The 18,602-nt window shown below is 37.9% G+C and overlaps 4 protein-coding genes across 4 annotated transcripts; 2 read left to right on the top strand and 2 right to left on the bottom strand.

Annotated features, from left to right (window-relative positions):
- Nucleotides 1–3,063: 3,063 nt before the first annotated feature.
- On the bottom strand, nucleotides 3,064–4,038 carry LOC103972049 (heavy metal-associated isoprenylated plant protein 39-like). Its single transcript, XM_009386241.3, has 3 exons — nucleotides 3,925–4,038; nucleotides 3,606–3,681; nucleotides 3,064–3,522 (listed from the first exon to the last, which is right to left on the bottom strand). Exons 1-3 carry the CDS (start codon nucleotides 3,928–3,930, stop codon nucleotides 3,263–3,265), a joined length of 342 nt encoding a protein of 113 aa, XP_009384516.2. The 5' UTR covers nucleotides 3,931–4,038; the 3' UTR covers nucleotides 3,064–3,262.
- A 2,455-nt stretch (nucleotides 4,039–6,493) lies between these two features.
- Nucleotides 6,494–8,360, top strand: LOC135597600 (beta-carotene 3-hydroxylase 2, chloroplastic-like). The gene is made up of 6 exons (XM_065090771.1): nucleotides 6,494–7,094; nucleotides 7,202–7,261; nucleotides 7,362–7,568; nucleotides 7,687–7,812; nucleotides 7,910–7,966; nucleotides 8,087–8,360. Exons 1-6 carry the CDS (start codon nucleotides 6,675–6,677, stop codon nucleotides 8,177–8,179), a joined length of 963 nt encoding a protein of 320 aa, XP_064946843.1. The 5' UTR covers nucleotides 6,494–6,674; the 3' UTR covers nucleotides 8,180–8,360.
- A 5,966-nt stretch (nucleotides 8,361–14,326) lies between these two features.
- On the top strand, nucleotides 14,327–16,638 carry LOC103972614 (uncharacterized). Its single transcript, XM_009386963.3, has 4 exons — nucleotides 14,327–14,531; nucleotides 14,811–15,072; nucleotides 15,776–15,843; nucleotides 16,301–16,638. The coding sequence occupies exons 1-4, from the start codon at nucleotides 14,397–14,399 to the stop codon at nucleotides 16,514–16,516; spliced, it is 681 nt and encodes a 226-aa protein (XP_009385238.2). The 5' UTR covers nucleotides 14,327–14,396; the 3' UTR covers nucleotides 16,517–16,638.
- Nucleotides 16,639–17,144: 506 nt separating this feature from the next.
- Nucleotides 17,145–18,255, bottom strand: LOC135596488 (uncharacterized). The gene is made up of 2 exons (XM_065088533.1): nucleotides 17,955–18,255; nucleotides 17,145–17,494 (listed from the first exon to the last, which is right to left on the bottom strand). Exons 1-2 carry the CDS (start codon nucleotides 18,253–18,255, stop codon nucleotides 17,145–17,147), a joined length of 651 nt encoding a protein of 216 aa, XP_064944605.1.
- Nucleotides 18,256–18,602: the final 347 nt, after the last annotated feature.

The raw sequence follows: 18,602 nt of genomic DNA, 5'->3' as shown, positions 1-18,602 counted from the left end.
ATTGATCCATCAGCATCAGAAAAATGTTAAAATTAACCAATCAACAATGTTCTTTGATTGATTTGATCTACTATGTGATTGTACCACAGAATGAATTGATGGATCCAGGAAAACAAATATGGAATGTCTGTCGCATTTAGAGTGGTGAAATGGGTCACAGAGTAGGTTCTGAATGAAGAAGCTGACAATGGCTTCTTCAGGCGTCGGAACATTGTCATTAATCGTGAGTGAGTTCCTTTTCTACCAGCAAAGGCTTCATTGCAATGAATTACTATGCCGCTTATGTTCTATACTATTTCATCTTACTGTAATATTTAAACTTATGTTTGGGATAATATGATTCTGACGTTATTTACAGTCAAATTAGTACTCTTAATGAAAACAAATAGAATTATAGTGTTAAGTCAAAATTTCATCATTCGATTATGACGCTGACTCATAATTAATTGATTAGAATATTGGCTCCGAGAATATAGTTGGTTGAATGTCAAGATTTTAGAGTCTGAATGCACAAAAACACACACACACACAGTTTCATGATCATTATTGCTGAATATACACATTGATTTCATGGATGATTATGTATTTTTCATTATTGCTGAATTGTGTGTTGGGTCAAATCAAGAAAATATATGATAATTTTGATGATGATGTTGTTGTATATGTAGTGTCAATGTGTCATCACGTAGTATCGAGGTGTCGATTATGTAGCGTCAAGGTACGTCAATCGTATCGTTATTTTCGTATTATCTAGTTTTACCATGGCTATTGACCTTCGGAACAAGATAAGCAACAAGCGACACGATGATCACGTCTTTAGTCACTAATCATGCAGGAAGTAGCTGAGGGATTTGAGAGCCTACCTGCGACTGATCAAGTGTTGCTTTTGTAGCTCGTCTTTATGCGATTGGTTCTTGTTTGTCATTGATGAGGTTGGCTTTCATTGGATTGGGTAAAAAGGGGCCTGAAATTGTTCGAACAGGATTGAAACTAAAGATTTGGCCATTGGAATCCAAATTGACAATATCAAAATGACCAGAAGAACATTATTATTATTATTATTATTATTACGTATAATAAGTTTGAGGAAGTGACTAAACCCAATAGAGTGTATAGAAATTGGTCAGCTTCGATTGGTCTCATTCCAAGTTGGTTGCTTATCACTTGGTAGGTCAGCTTGGAATCCGCAACACAAGGATGAAGAGGTGGTGGTTGATAGCAGCGACATCAGCAAATCAAGATATAGACATCCATATAGTATTCCCACGCGAACACCGTCGAGTCGATTACTCCCCCAAATACCATAGTTGGCAGCGTCGCTGCGTTGCCACTCCACCACCCGTCTCCGCCGCCCCCGCATAAACCGCACAAGCCTCCGGGCGTGATCTGTTCGGTCCCATGGCGTCCGCCTCCCCGAGTCAAACCAAAGCGGCGACGGCAAGCCAGCCGGTGCAGGAGGCAAAAGCCCTCCAGCCCAGCGACACCCCCTCGAGCGGAGAGGCCGCCAGGTTCCGTGTGGCTCTGGCCGCCAACTGCTGCCTTCTGCTCGTCGGCGTCTGCGGCGGCGCGCTGTTGGCGTGGTGGGCTCTCTCCTTCCACCGGTCCAACGAGCAGCTGTGGATGGTACCCGTCGGCCTGGTCCTGCTCGGCACGCCCGTCTTCGTCTGGCTCTCCATCTTCGCCTCCGGCGTCTGCACGTGCCTTGAGCTGCTCTGGACTGCGCCTGCCGTGCCCCGGACGGCGCCACCGCCGGACCTGGACCCAGAGAGATGATCAAGAGTGCACAAAGCTTCTCCGTCCTCGCATGCATGCTTCGTTTCCTCTCGTTCTTGTCGGAGTAATGGCAAAGCATACAAAACTATGCGGATCGGATTACCCATTCAATTTTGTTTGGTTTATCTCACCAAGAGATCGTTGCTACTGTGTCGTTTCTTTCATGTCGATGTAAGATTAAACTGTAATGCCAAAAAAAATAATCATAAAAAATTGATCTTACTAACATCCTATGATCATAATCGATGGTAGTAACTAAAAAGTTATATCCTTTCCCTGAAACTATTATAAGTTTTATGATTATATAGCTAAAAGGGTCTATCAAAAGATAATTAGAAGATTATATCACGTATCAAAATTATCTTTTAAATATAAAATTTTTATTAATTTTATGATTAATATATTAAGTGATTCTGATGTTAGATTAAAATATATTAATTATTATATCAATGAAATAAAACCAGAGACTGGAGGGAAAAAGACGCTCATTTCGGTAGTGCCTTTCTTTAGTGACCGATTGATTGAATAGACCCACCTTTAGCAGGTTCATCTGCCATGGGAAAGCAATGACAGGAAGTCTCACTACCCTCGACGGAAATGATCGATCACAACAACAAAGGTGAAAGGAGAGAGAGAGAGAGAGAGAGAGAGAGAGAGAGAGAGAGAGAGAGAGAGAGAGAGAGAGTTGAAATGAGGTTAGCAAATAGGGGAGAAACAACGTGCACACACGGCGCTCATCTTTGGCCTTCTTCCTCCTAAATGCAACGAGGTCAGAAGACGACTACACCAGAAGCATCGACCCCTACTTCTGCAGCAATCATTCTTCCAAGTTGTTACCTGGGAAGAGGGATTTGGCCCGGTGGGACAGGTGGAAGACTTTTCCGCGACACCAAAGTCTAAGAAGTCGACTGCACTCCTTTTAAAACCCGTCACACAACTGCTGCTAGTATAATCTGCATGTCGTCTTCCGGACTATAGCTGCAGTTTGGATTTGTACTGCTACGTGGTTGACCATGAGATCACAAAGGGAATCAGTGACAGCAAATTTATGGGCGACGGTCTGTGGAGCAGTATTGAACAGGCCAATAGGGCCAACTTGCTCGACAATGGCCATGTTCTTAGTAAACATGGAGTGGAAGTTTGGTTCATCTTGTGGATTAAATGAAGTTTCTCGGGAACCACACACAAAGGAAGCATCAACGTAGAGTAGATTCGAGATCATCTTATCGCATCGATCCATGGTATTTTTAGATTTTGATGGCAAGCACTTAAGGTTTGATTCGTTGAGAGTACAGTCCTTTGTAAATGCTCATGTTGGAGATGTCGCAGGATATCTTTCCACGGCCGACGCACTTCTCATGGTGAAACTTGCAAGCAATGCATTCTTGTTTCACTCGCTGTCACTCTTCTCAACCCTATGCTAACTTCATGTCAAGGATTCTTCGGGACATAAATTGCCATGGAATCTTCTCCTGTTGCCGTCTAATGATTACATGATGGCACAAGGATTTGGATTCTCTTCTATCCGCTCCAGATTGTAGGCTGCGTACGGGTTGACTGACGCTGCTCTCATTTGTTGTTGAGGCTCGTTCGTCTCTTCCTTCTTGGCCTCCTCCGCCTTCACCGGCCCCATGGAAACTATATCGGCGGGCCAGAATTTTCTGAGTTTGATCAAAACCTTCAGAGGATTGACGGATCCGATCACCGTCATCTTTTTCTCTTTCATGTCCATCCCAATGAAATCGATCTCTGGTCCACGCAATGCGCAGGGAAAGAACCCAATCATCATGCGGTAAAAGGAAGAAAAGGAAAAAAGGAAGGAGGATGAATACCTTCAAAGCCACAGACATCCTTCATGGCCTTTCCTTTGGCCTTGTCATCGTGCAGGTCCAATTTGAACACAGTCTTCTGCAAGTTAAGCACGCATCATGAGAAACAAGACGACAACTTTCGAGTCCACATTAGAGTTCAGAGATGCGCAAATCATCAGCAGATGGCTGGAGCTCAAGTTTGAGAGTAACAAAGAAATCAAGTTGATCGAAAGATGAAGCTAAGCAGAGAAGAGAAAAAAAGAACACAACGTAGCTACAAGAATCATCATTTGTTCAGTAAAGGAAATCGAGAATCCAACAACCCAAATCTAAATCTCACATTCATTTCTCGAAGGAGCTGATAAAGGAGGAAAAAGAGAGGAAGAGATTGATGAGACTTCGATGATGGAGAGAAACGAGGCCCCTCACTCGATATAATTTTTCTCCCCTCTCTCGATACGATACGATGAATCCCTTTCGAAATTATAGATATCAAGATATACCACTTGAAAGGCTGCATTCAGTGTCATGTACTTCAATCGTCTTCATGAATTCCCCATTCGATGGAACCTATGATTTTTGTACACCTTTTCGTGGTATCTTTCCATAATTTTATCACAATAATTTTTATTTTCTATCACAATCATCGACTCAAAGGAAAGACAAATAATTATCTTATCGAGTTAGTACTTGCGTCTCTTCGTAGGTGATCACAATGGCCAATTGCACATGAGGTTGAGCTATTGTTCTTCACGACATCACCATATCTCCACAACCACTGACTGTGACGCTAAGTGGCCACACCAACAGACGAACGCACGTCCAAGATGGTCTCACGCCTCTATTTCAAGTCGCGCCCTTAAAAGACGACCACCCTCTGTGTTGGCTGCTTTGTCAAGTTGGTCGTTCTCTAAGTTGATTGCTTTGTCATGTTTGGCGGTGCCTTCGAGTTAAGTCATGCTCTTAATGCAAATGCTCACACCATGTTGGCCACTTCATCAAGTTAGGTCGTGTAACCTCAAGAGGACATCACCTCAAAAGAGGCGTGCTTGTTGGTCGTTCCCTCAAGATTGATGTGTCTTTGAGTTGGCCTTACCTTTCTAAGATAGATCGCACCTTCAAGACCATCAAATCTTTAAGAGTGTCCCATCATTCCAAAACGATCATGCCTATGCCTTGAGGACCACACATCCTTCAAGATGATCATATTGTTCCAATATGACCGTGCCTTCAAGATCATCACATCAAGTTGTTGTTCCAAGTGCGCTTCTAATTCACTAAATTATGTCCTATTCATCGCTCCCTACAAGCACTAATGAATATGGTTAAAAGTATATTGAAAATCAAATTACTATCTAAGAAATTTTTGTGTATATTTTAAATTTATCTCTCTCAGAAAAGTATAAACATAACACCACCTCAAGAAGCATGGAGTGATTATAAATTTGATGTGACTCATCTTAGAGTTTTTGGGTGATAAGATAGAAACCTGTATATTTTTAAGCTACAGTGACAATTCAAAGGCTTACAAGCTTTATAATCTCATCATTGAGAAAATTATAATTAGTAAAGATATTATTTTTACTAAAGAAAAAGCTTTTTAAATGGATTTTGGATGCAAGTAAATTTATTACGGTTGATCTAAGAGATACAAATAATGAAGATGAGGAGCTCGACACATCACGAGGACTCCTTCCCTGATAGAAGATAAGATTTTCCTAAAAAAAATTTCTATTCTGTTGAGGAAAATCCTATATAAATAGGAGAGAGATAGTAAAACTAAAGCTTCTTATCTTCAATAAAACTTCTTAAATAATTGTTCTTATTATCAGAGCAGTGAGAAAAGCGAGCTTCGCTCTTGCTCGTAAGCCATTATTTTCTCTTAATCTGTATAAATAGGAGAGGACATGTTAATGTAGTAAAGCTAAAGCTTCTTCAATAATTATTCTTATCTTCTATTCTTTCTATCATCCCCAAATAGCGATTCTTTAAACCCATCATCTTTAGAAAATTATCAACATCGACATCTCATATAACTTAAGAGAATTAGAAGACAATTAGGATGGATAAAAAATTATATATGAATCTTTATAATTTTATAGATCCTAAAGAAAATTAAATATGGAAGATGATATCTGATTATGTTTTCTTTTTAGTATCTAAAGCGATTTTATGGTATGAAACAATCCAGAAAAATATATTACAGTAGTAACATTTTTTTAATATGATTATTTGGTTTTAAAATTATTCAAATATCTAATTAATTATAGTAGAAATAAGTATATTCGTGTAAGATACCACTTCTTATAATATAAGTAAAGAATAAGACGATGGAGATGGATTATTACGACCAATTTATAGATATTTTTATAAAACCTCGGAGAGCATTTGAGCATATGCGAAGATTACTTGGAGTTTAAAAAAAATTATTAAAATTAAGAGAGTATATTAGAGATTGTAATTTAAATTTGATTAAAATTAAATCAGTAGTTTGAGTCCTAATTTAATTAGGGTTATGACTTTATAGTTTAGATCTATAAATAGATAAATTGTGTCATATTCACCAACCGCACCCCAAACTAAGATAGAGGTGCAAAAAAGGAGAGGGTGAGACATTGTTATGCATTATTATTCCAATCATTTAATTAATCAAATTAAAATAATTCATAGTTTTTAATATTGAATCATTAATTTTTTTTGGTTTAATCATTCCGATTTGATTTAATTTTTTTGGTTTAATTTAAACACCCCCTAACGACCGTACCAAAGAGAGTTCAAACGTGTGGGAGTAATTCTAAGAGAGTCGAAACGTGTGGAAGTGACATCTCCGAAAATATCAAGCAAAGTCGGTGACGTTTTGGTCAAGCAGACTACCCTAAGAGCCCGACGGGAGCCGCGCTGCGTCTTCGTTCTCACCACACACTCTCTCTCGTTCCCATGGCCACTCGTTGAATCCACCGACCGACTCCTCTCTCCGTCTCTCTCGTTTCTTCTTTCTGTTGGGTGATTTCTTTTACCGGCATTCATTGGTTAGGCAATTTCCAACACCAAACGACCGACCTCTGTATTGGGGAGGCCAAACAATAGCCCATGGCGGCCGGGATCTCCGCTGCTGCTACCACCCTAATCTCGTGCTGCTTCCCCAGGGAGCCGTCCCTTCCTCTAAAAGCGGCGGGCGACTGCTTACTCCTCTTCGGGTCTTCCCCCGGCAGGGCTTCCGCGCTTCGACTGTGGCGGCGGCGAGCCACCGCGGTCTGCTTCGTGCTGAAGGAGGTGGGCAAGGACGCGGAGAAGAACAGCCGGTATACGTCGACGGAAGTTGATCCCCAAGGGGAGGAGACGGAGAGATCAGACGCGCTGCGGGCCTCGTCGGAGCGGCGCACGGCGGAGAGGACCGCGAGGAAGCGGTCGGAGCGACGGGCGTATCTGATCGCGGCGGTGTTGTCCAGCCTCGGCATCACCTCCACGGCGGTCGCCGCCGTCTATTACCGTTTCTCCTGGCAAATGGAGGTCGGCCGCTCTGCCTCACATCGTGCGCGTTCTTTATTCGACTTGATTTAGGGAAAGATTTCTTTTTTCTTTACGACTAGTAACAGAGGAACTAATCTGCGCGGCAGGGAGGAGAGGTTCCGGTGACGGAGATGTTCGGGACGTTCGCTCTCTCTGTCGGCGCGGCGGTAAGCCCTCCTTTTTGTCCTATTTCTTCTCTCTTGTCGCTTCGATCCGACGGCTTATCGAAGACCCAGATTCGATTTTGTTGTGGGTGGGTGGGTTTAGGTGGGGATGGAGTTCTGGGCGAGGTGGGCGCACCGGGCGCTGTGGCACGCATCGTTGTGGAACATGCACGAGTCTCACCACCGGCCGCGCGACGGCCCCTTCGAGCTCAACGACGTCTTCGCCATCATCAACGCCGTCCCCGCCATCTCCCTCATGGCCTACGGCTTCCTCAACCGCGGCCTCCTCCCCGGCCTCTGCTTCGGCGCCGTAAGCCTCTCTTCATCCCCTCCCCTCCCCTCCCCTCCCGGGTTCTCCCGGTCTCGTCTCCTCCCATTTCCTTCACCATCTCCGGTTGACACGAGCTCCGCGTGGCCAAAACCTGCAGGGCCTCGGGATCACGCTGTTCGGGATGGCCTACATGTTCGTCCACGACGGGCTGGTCCACCGCAGGTTCCCCGTGGGCCCCATCGCCAACGTCCCCTACTTCCGCCGGGTGGCCGCCGCCCACAAGGTACCGCCGTCCGTTTCAGTTCACGTCGCACATCGACGACGACACCAACGCGGGATAGTCTAATCTCGTTCACATCTTTTTGTGTGGCTGCTGGCAGATTCACCACATGGACAAGTTCGACGGGGTGCCGTATGGGCTCTTCTTGGGACCCAAGGTGAGGCCGTGGCTCCACTCGTTGGTTGCAGACGTCGCAGCACAAAGACAAAACAGTGGAAGAACAATGACGCCCCCGATCCCAGAAACATCTAATGTGTACGTGCCTCTGTGAACGCAGGAACTGGAGGAAGTGGGCGGCTTGGAGGAGCTGGAGAAGGAGATCAGCAGGAGGGCCAAGCTTTCCGACAACTCCACCAACCTTAGCAGCTAAAAAGTTGTTGACGCTTGCAATCTGAGGAACACAGGAAATCTCGAGTTTGATGTGCAGAGAGACGTACGTATTTTTGACGTAGAAATGTACAATGGAGAGACATGATGCATAATTATTTACCGTGTAATCATCTTTCATTGAATATGAAAAGAAGAGCATGTGCCGCGTGTGGTATAAAGAACTCCTAAATTGAGCACAGAGGTCTTCGGCGGCATCCACGTGGAAATTAATATATAGGTAGACAAGTAATTGACTTTGGTCAATTTACGTACGTGGCGTGGCGGTTGACATGAAATCATGTCGTGTGTCCGTCCATAAGAAATAGTACTATGATGATGGAAAACCAACATATCCCATAATCCATCCAATTAGATTAATTACTGCTATCATGATTATTGGTTGCTAAATTAAAAATACTAAAAATATATAATATCCATAATCTATGGGTATAATTAAATCAAGAATATTAGAATTGAATTTTAAAATTTTGCGCGCATATATATATATATATATATATATATATATATATATATATATATATATATATATATATATATATATATATATATATATATATATATATATATATATATATGCTAGATTAAAAAGGAAATATATAAAATTATTTTCAGATATATTTAGGATTATCATCCTAAAATATTTTTTAAATTATTTAGGGTTGATAATTCGAAATATAGTTCGATAAATCTTGAGAATGTCAAATTGTTAAGTCCTTGATTGTTGATGGTAAGATCTTATTTTCATCGCTCATTATTTTAAAAAAGAAACAAAATTAAAATAACTCAATATATTGCTTGTAAAAATAATTATGGAAAGAAAATAAAAGAGGAAGATGTCATGAGAATAATGGAACAATTTAGATATATTCCTAAATTTTGATGCAGTAGATTTTAAGACTAATTACTTCATATAATCGATAAATATATAATCAATGCAATACAAAATAAAAAGGACGATTGCAGGTTTGAGTGAATGTATAGTCCCACATAATGCTTTGAGTGTTTAGGAAACGATAAATGAAAGTTGTATTTTAAATATGTATTGACATAAATAGTATTTGATAAAATTATATATATATATATATACTTCATAAATAGTATATATATATATATATATATATATATATGTTGCTTGGATAAGACGAGTTCATCCTATTGAGGTCGAGTGACTAAGGAAGAAACGCTTAACCTAAGGTTAGACGATTGAAGAGAAAAATGATCGGACTTGAAAGTGAGTGAAGAAGAGATTAGCGACCTGATTAATTCAACAAAAAAAGATATTAAGAGAGTGAGCTTGATTATACTAGATTAGAAGGAAGACTTATGGTGCAAGTTATCTTGAGAATGATTGAAAAAGGATATCAAGTTGAAGATGTATTGAAAATGTGATTAAGTTAAAATAGTCCTCTTAAAGAGATGATCATTTGTCGATATGATTATTTTAAAGGTGACTTACATAATGGTATGATCATCCTAATAATGTGACCAACTTGAAGAGTGATCAATTTGAAAATGTGATTAACTTGAGGAAACAAACAACAACTTAGAAGGATTGAACATTATCGTCTCAAGTAAGCAGGGGTATAAATATCTTTTTAATTCAAAATATATTAAAATCTTTATCACACATTACTCTTGATAACTCAATATTAGGAAATTACAAAGGTTAAAGTTATATAAATTATTTATCTCTACATTGCTTCTTAATGTTGTCATTCTTTTTCTCCGATATAACTTCAACTAATATATATTGATTTATCCATTAGAATAGTTTGAAATCATCATTGTGGGCTTCTTGACTAAACAACAAAAGAAATCATGATAATCTTAAGTCATTGATAAATATGTGAATTATCATGGATAAGTATGAATTAACTATTTACTAATTCTCGTTGTTTAACCTCATAACATAATCATACTTATCCTTACCTTATCGAATTATCCTCACCTTATTGAATGATCAACAATGTAGCTATAGACTTCTTTAAGTGTCAATTATTGACGAAGTGGAGCTTAAAGTATTTTCTCATCTATCCTAATCAATGTAGGAGAAAAAGGAGAGACTGTCTTGGATTTTTCTCATAGAAAACTCTAACACATAAGGGTGTAAAAGATGGTGTATAAGGTCATTTACATCATGAATATAACAATATGCTTTGAGTGGTTAGAACTTTTAATGAAACTCTTTATACTTGGTAGATAGAAATTAGAGGATATATGTTCCTCTTGAATCTAATGAGTGAAAGAAGGCTGGTTCAGCATCAGCCTTCGTAATTCCATTTTAATTTTTTGCGCACACACACACACATATATATATATATATATATATATATATATATATATATATATATATATATATATATATATATATATATATATATATATATATATATATATATATATATATGCTAGATTAAAAGGGAAATATATATAATTATTTTCGGATATATATAATGTGTAATTATCATCCTAATTTTTTTTATTTAGGGTTGATAATTTGAGATATAGTTCGATAAATCTTGAGAATGTCAACTAGCCTGATTGTTAAGTCCTTGATTGTTGATGGTAATATCTTATTTTCATCACTCATTATTTTAAAAAAGAAACAAAATTAAAATAATTCAATATATTAATTGTAAAAAAAATTATGGAAAGAAAATAAAAGAGGAAGATGTCATGGGAATAATGGAACAATTTAGATATATTCCAAAATTTTGATGCAGTAGATTTTAAGACTAATTACTTCATATAATCAATAAATATATAACCAATGCAATACAAAATAAAAAGGATGATTGCTACTTTTGAAAATATATTTATATTTTAAACATGTGTTTTGAGAAAGAGGTTTGAGTGAATGTATAGTCCCACGTAATGCTTTTAAGTGTTTAGTAAATGATAAATGAAAGTTGCATTTTAAATATGTATTGACATAAATAGTATTTGATATATATATATATATATATATATATATATTTATAGGTTGCTTGGATAAGACGAGTTCATCCTATTGAGGTCGAGTGACTAAGGAAAACAATGCTTAACCTAAGGTTAGACGATTGAAGAGAAAAATGATCGGACTTGAAAGTGATTGAAGAGAAGATTAGCGACCTGATTAATTCAACAGAAAAAGATATTAAGAGAGTGAGCTTGATTATACTAGATTAGAAGGAAGACGTATGGTGCAAGTTATCTTGAGAATGATTGAAAAATGATATCAAGTTGAAGATGTATTGAAAATATGATTAAGTTAAAATAGTCCTCTTAAAGAGGTAATCATTTGACGATATGATTATTTCAAAGGTGACTTACATAATGGTATTATCATCCTGATAATGTGACCAACTTGAAGCGTGATGAATTTGAAAATGTGATTAACTTGAGGAAACAAACAACAACTTAGAAGGATTGAACCATTGGCGTCTCAAGTAAGCGAGGGTCTAAATATCTTTTTAGTTCAAAATATATTATAATTTTTGTCACACATTACCTTTGATAACTAAATTACAAAGGTTAAAGTTATATAAATTATTTATCTCTACGTTGCTTCTTAATGTTGTCATTTTTTTTCTCCAATATAAGGACTTCAACTAATATATATTAATTTATCCTTTGGAATAGTTTGAAATCATCATTGTGGACTTCTTGACTAAATAACCAAAGGAATCATGATAATCTTAAGTCATTGATAAATATGTGAATTATCATGGATAAGTATAAATTAACTATTTACCAATTCTAATTGTTTAACCTCATAACATAATCATACTTATCCTTACCTTATCGAATTATCCTCACCTTATTGAATGATCAACAATGTAGCTATAGACTTGTGTCAATTATTGATGAAGTGGAGCTTAAATTATTTTCTCATCTATCCTGATCAATATAGGAGAAAAAGGAGAGTGTCATTCTCGGGCTTTTCTCATAGAAAACTCTAACCAGTAAGAGTGTAAAAGATGGTGTATAAAGTCATTTACATTATGAATATAACAATATGCTTTGAGTGGTTAGAACTTTTAATGAAACTCTTCATACTTGGTAGATATAAATTAGAGGATATATGTTCCTCTTGAATCTAATGAGTGAAAGAAGGCTGGTTCTAAAGCACCACTTGGTTGGGCTATTTCTCTTATTAAGATTTTGCTATCATATTATCTAAGTTATCTATCCATTTCTTCTAGTTGTATGGTAAGGCTCATCTTGCTAGTAGAGTATGTCTTAGAGTGAAATAGAGGCAACTTAGGTTGAATTATATTAACCTTATAAGGAAGTAATTACGATGTCTAAGCAGGAGCTTGTAGCATTAAGTTGGGGCAGATGACAAACCTAGAGTTCCCTATGGTACTTGAAATTTATTTTAATCGAAGAACTTTAGTTATTGATAAATAGCTAATTACATGTTGATGCTAATCGTATCATTTGTGGAAGAAAAAAAATGATGATCTTCATAATCTCAATCGACTGATTGGGTGAAGCCAAAAAAAGCATCAATAGGAAAAGATGACTCGAGCTAGATTTCTAGTTGGAAAAGAAAAATTATGATCTCTCGAGACCTTTATCAATAGTGTGGATCTATTCGAAAGGGAAAGTAGAGACCCTTTGCTTGAGAGCAAGTGTTATAACGAAAATTGGAAGAAAAATGTCTTCAGTGACATATTCTCGTAAGACTCCTAATATTTTACTGTTATTATCTTGAGACCCTATTTTTGAAGCTAATATAATAAGATCAAAGAATTATTGAGTATTCAAAACTTAAAGAAGGGATAAAATTTTTTAAAAGTAAAAAAATGTTTGTTTCTCATATCCCTTCTCCGGTCTATTTTGAGGATAGAAGATACTTGTCTTATATTCTGCTTCCTAATAAAACTATACTTGGGGGTTTGTCTAATATAACTTATTTGACAGTTAGGTAAATATATGTTCGCAAGCATCTATAATTTATAAATATACATTGTGTATCACATAGACAAGAACTTTAGATACTCTATTAGTATATGATTCTCAATAGGTGTCTTGTTCTTTGATAATTTCGTAGTGTGTTCAATATGTATTCATTGGACTCCTAATCGATAAAAAATAATGATCATATTAATTGTTATTATTGTTAAAACTACTATATTAAATATGATGCATTAGAGAATTTATAAGAATAAAAACATAAAGATAATTTTTTTAATCTGTGATTCCATTTTTAATAATTTTTTTAAAATAAGACAAACTTTACGATTATACCAACGATCAATTCTAATATTGATGTTTTGACAAAATAAAAATTGTAATGCCAAGTTTCAAATATCGATCTATTGTATTTTTCACCTTAAAATTATTAAAAAAAATTAGAATAATTTTAAAACTACTAATAATTAACAAATTATCAACAAAATTATTATTGTTAGAATAATCCACCATCGATTTACCAATGCTCTTTTTATCTAAATTTTTAAACGATAGATTACCATTACTCTTTTTTTTAATCTAATCAAACATTAACGATAAACTTAATTACTTTATCACTAACTAAGACTTTTTAGTGATAGAATAGTTCATCACCCCCATACCGTCATAAAACAATATTTTATCATCTATACATATTTTAAATGATAGAATATGAATATATTGGCCACCAAATTATAATTTAGTGACAAACACAGGATTTCCCAAAACCACACCAAGGCTTTTGATCACAAGAGTTATCCTCAGGAAAGCCGGTGACAAATCATTCTAATGGCAGAGAGTTGAATTAGGGATGTGTGTCGAGTGAGAATCCATCACAAAGTTTGGGTTAGGGAGCTGTATCTATAGACAACTTACGTACCATATTCTTCCTTATTTTTATTATTCACCTTTTTCTTTTTCTTTCTATTTTATAATAATAATAACAATAATAATAATAATAATAATAATAATAATAATAATAATAATAATAATAATAATAATAATAATAATAATAACCATTGAGAGTGATTAAAAAGGAAAAGAAGAAACTGGGAAGGTAAGGAGTTGAATTAGGAGGAGCAGCATTAGGAGGAGGAGAAGAAGGAAGAGGAGGAGGAGGAGGAGGAGGGGCTCGTTCTATGGAATGTTTTCGCGTCCGAATGCCGTCGTTAGTGCGCAGGCTGTTTAAGAAAGAAGAGAGAGAGAGAGAGGGACAGGAGAGATTGTGGCCGGGAAAAGGAGAGGAGACGAGAGCAAGGATGCAGGCGGTGGTGGCGCACGTGTACGACGTGACGAACAGCCCGTCGGCGAAGACGAACAACACCGTTACCCGGATCAACTGCATCTTCAAGGATTGCATCGGCCTCGGCGGCATCTTCCACAGCGCCATCCAGGTTCTCCTTCTCGCGCTCTTCCCCACTCCCTCTCCCTCCCCCTTTTCTTCCTTTCTTCCAACTTCGATTTTAGAGCTTTATGAGTTACGACCGAGTTCTGATGATAAAAATAAGTGAGTACAAACAAAAAAGAGGAGACGATTGAGCCACACATGAACAAGAGAAGAATGCTAGAAATTAATCATGTGTAAAAGAAGATTGAAAAGATGACATATATTGAGTTTGATAGTTATATTTTATTTGCTTGTTTGTTTATCATGATTTCTATGTTTTTGACAGGTTTATGGAACTCACGAATGGTCATTCGGCTATCGGGAACGAGGGAGTGGAGTTTTCCATTGTTCACCGGGTCAAAATCAGTGTTACACCTATCGTCAAAGTATTGTTTTAGGAGAAACACACTGCTCCCAGTCTGAGGTAAATAAGATTCTGAGAGAACTTATCCGAGCCTGGACTGGAGATTCATATGATCCTCTAGCCAAGAACTGCAATCATTTTTCTGATGCCTTCTGTGAGAAGCTTGGTGTCCGGAAGCTTCCAGGCAAGTGATGTTTCTGGAATCAATCCATCTTGCAAATTCTTTTCATCCATTGGGGTTGAACCTTGTTCATGTTTCGACCAGATGTTATGAGTGTTTGAAGTTTTCCTCTGCATGATGAGATGTTTCACCTTGGAATCAAAAGGTTGTGTAAATAACTGTAGAGAATTCTTTTTCTGTCTTTTATGTTCATGTTTACTCACAAACCGATGACTTGTGGCCTCTCCAATAACTTCCCTAACACTTTGTTCATGTGAGAAGAGATTGAAAAAGAGGAATCGGGTGACATATATTGAGTTTGATCCATAATAAACAAAAGGTCCAAGATTTTTGGATTGAATTGGAATCTGACCTGTGATATATGTTAACCAACATTGCCCCTGACATTTGAAGTTTAGAGTAGTTCTTCAATTCCTTGGTTCTGCCGTTTTATTCTCTAGTTACAAATGCAATTCTATACTTAGTTTGATTGACTAGATGATTCACATAGTGATCGCGATCTCTGAAATGTTGTGCAAGTGGATTTCTTCTTAAAAATTCGACTATCTGAAGTCTCTGATTTTTTTTTTTTTTGTTGTTGTTGTAAATGCTGATTGAAGATATTTTATTTTAGAGACACAAAAATAATCTGAAATTTGTTCACTTGTGTTTTTTCGTTTGTGTTCAGTGGAATCGCGACACACTCTCATGGTTTTCATGTTTGCAGGATGGATCAATCGATTTGCCAATACCGGCAACAGTGCCATGGGAATCACACAAAGTACAGCATCTCGTGTAAGTAACTACTAACTTTTTCCTTCTTATGTGTGTTCTTGGCATCTACAATTCGGTTGTTAAGTCTTTTTATCTTTAAGTTTTTAAGCTAATACTGAAAGTTCTTATCTTTAAGTTCTCTAAAATTAGTCAAAGGTATCGGTTCTCTCTGAAGAGTTCAAATGTTTCGATCAGAATGTTGAGGGAAACCTCGGTTGTATATCTAAATGACAAAATGAGCAAACAAAGGCAGCACTCAAGAATATTGCCAAATGATACCAACTAAATTCACCACACTCAATGCAGACTTGGTGTTTTATGGATAATTTCTTTCAACTGTAGAATTTTGATGATCTTATAAGCTTCTAAGTTCATACTTCCGAGTTCGTATTGAGCGTGCCAGTTCTACAATACTGTGTTCCAAAGTGAATTCAGCATTTACCTACATATGACTGCTAATATGTTGCTACATTTGCAGCTGAGGCAAGCAAAAGCAGAAATTGGAAGTGCCATCAAAGTGGCATCAAGATTTATCGCTGGACGAGCCTCAAATTCTCCGAGGAAACCAAAATCGCAAAGCAATCGGAATCAAGGCAGCCATCATGATATGACTTCAAGGTTAAAACACATGATTTCCTTTTGTAGCACTTCACAGATTCCAGATGAGACCGCCGACCCTCCAAAATCTTCATAGCAGTTCCAGCAGGACTCAGAACTAAAGCAGGCTGATATGGCCGTACAAGTATTGTATCTGTATGTACGAGGATGCCAATTGCCTATGCAGCAAGAACAGATTATTTTGAGCATTGTTTTATATCAAATATTTATTTTTGAATAATTATCGAGTGGTGATTTTAACATCAGAGTAGATAAAAAGAGTCGTTATCGAGTTATTCTTTTGTTCGAGAACTTGTAATTACAAAGAACGAATATGAGGTGTAATACTCAAATATGTTTACACCACTACCAAATTGGATTGATGTAATACTCACATTTTACATAGTTGTCGTTCAAAAAATGCTTTGATACAATTGATGGGCTTTTGTTGATAGTCTTTTGTACATGTCAATCAATCACTGGTCTCATGCACATTAATGCCATTCTCCTATACGTGATTGGGAGTTTACTCAGTGTGATCTCTCTCCTTTGATATGAACTCCGATAAATCTAACTCAGGTTGATGGTTCATCTGACATATTTTTATATAGATTCATGTTTCAATAAAATAATTAATTTATTAATTTGATAATCATAAATCACTGATTTAAAATATTTATATCTAAATTAATAATTAATAGAAAAAAGATCGGCTCAAGAACCAATCATGGCCGACACAGAAACGATGAGAACGAAGAAGAACAAATGACGTTGCAAATGCTTTCAGCTTCAACATCGATCCTGAAAACGAGCAGCTTCCGCCTCTCCCTCCAGCTGCCCCTGTAGGCCGCCACCACGACGTGAGCCACCGCCAGCGCAAACGAGCTCAAGAACAAAGCTTCGATCGCGACCATGTCTTTCCCGTCCGCCGCAAGCCGTGGTCGCCACGGCGGCGACGAAGCCGCCATGCACATGTTGACGGCCTTGAGCAGAAGGTAAGCGATCGAGAGGAGGCTACACAGCGTGGTGAAACCCAGGTACAGTCCTCGGCGCCCATCGCAAACAACATAAGCACCTGGTAATCAAACATACACAGACGCCGCGCATATATTGTTGAGATTTGATTCATAGTTATCTATCTAGATTATTATCATGATCCAATGGTTACACCGGTTGTGCGGCTGAGTAGATCGGTGGTGGGAGGAGATCCGCGCATATATTGTTGAGATTTGATTCATAGTTATCTATCTAGATTATTATCATGATCCAGTGATTACATGATGATTTCAATAACCACTTCAATCAGTAGTTATAAGGTGGTTTCATTAACCACCTCATGATCCAGTAGTTATAGGGTAATTGTCACTAGGTCCTATAAATAGACAGATAGATAGAGAATCTGCATTTGACATTTAATACTACAACAGTTTTTTTAATACTACAATAGTTTTTTTTGAGTCGAAAGAATTTTTTTTACTCGTACCGTAGTATTCTGTTTTTTCCTTGCTCCTCCATCCCCAACATATATGTCATACAGATCAAAAGGCATCTGCCTGCGGAGACCAAAGGCAAGTAAACCAGCGAGGTCTGGAAGTCGAAGCTCTTCAGCTGGGCAGAGAGCACCGAGGCGGAGATAGGAGAATTCGAGTCGGCGGAGAGCACGGCAGCCAGCGGCAGAAGCAGGTCGATGACGGCAGCAAGCAGCGGCGGGGCGAGGAGGAGGAGGAGAGTAGCCAGCGTGGCCAAGAGAAAGAAGAGAATCTTGGCCCATCGCCACGGCCGGCTCCATGACCACCTCATCCAGTGGGAGCCCGTCGTCATCGACTTCCTCTCCATGCATCCAGTGGTCGATCCGTAGGACCAACAGATTAAACTGACTACGCCGGAAGCCGCGCAGAATTCGCATCAAAGAATCTGCGTTGACTCGCCAACCGCATCACGCCTTTGCCGTGTTGGCGCACTGCACGCAGCCTCCACCGATGTTTCTAAATCAACTGCGTGGGTAGGTTAAATTGCAGTGCAGATGAGAAGAGCTTCTCTCAAATATGAGGATCACAAATCACTAGCTCGGTAGAACAGAATTCAGCAGAGAAATTAAAAGAAATAAAAGGGTTGAGGAGAGACATAAAGGTCAACCGCGTAGCTTATGGAATACTTCATCGTACGACATCACGAACCGATAA

Source organism: Musa acuminata, chromosome BXJ1-11, assembly GCF_036884655.1.
Source record: "Musa acuminata AAA Group cultivar baxijiao chromosome BXJ1-11, Cavendish_Baxijiao_AAA, whole genome shotgun sequence".
NCBI lineage: Eukaryota > Viridiplantae > Streptophyta > Magnoliopsida > Zingiberales > Musaceae > Musa > Musa acuminata.
Note: the sequence above shows the minus strand (reverse complement) of the source record. Positions and strands in the feature narration are given on the sequence as shown.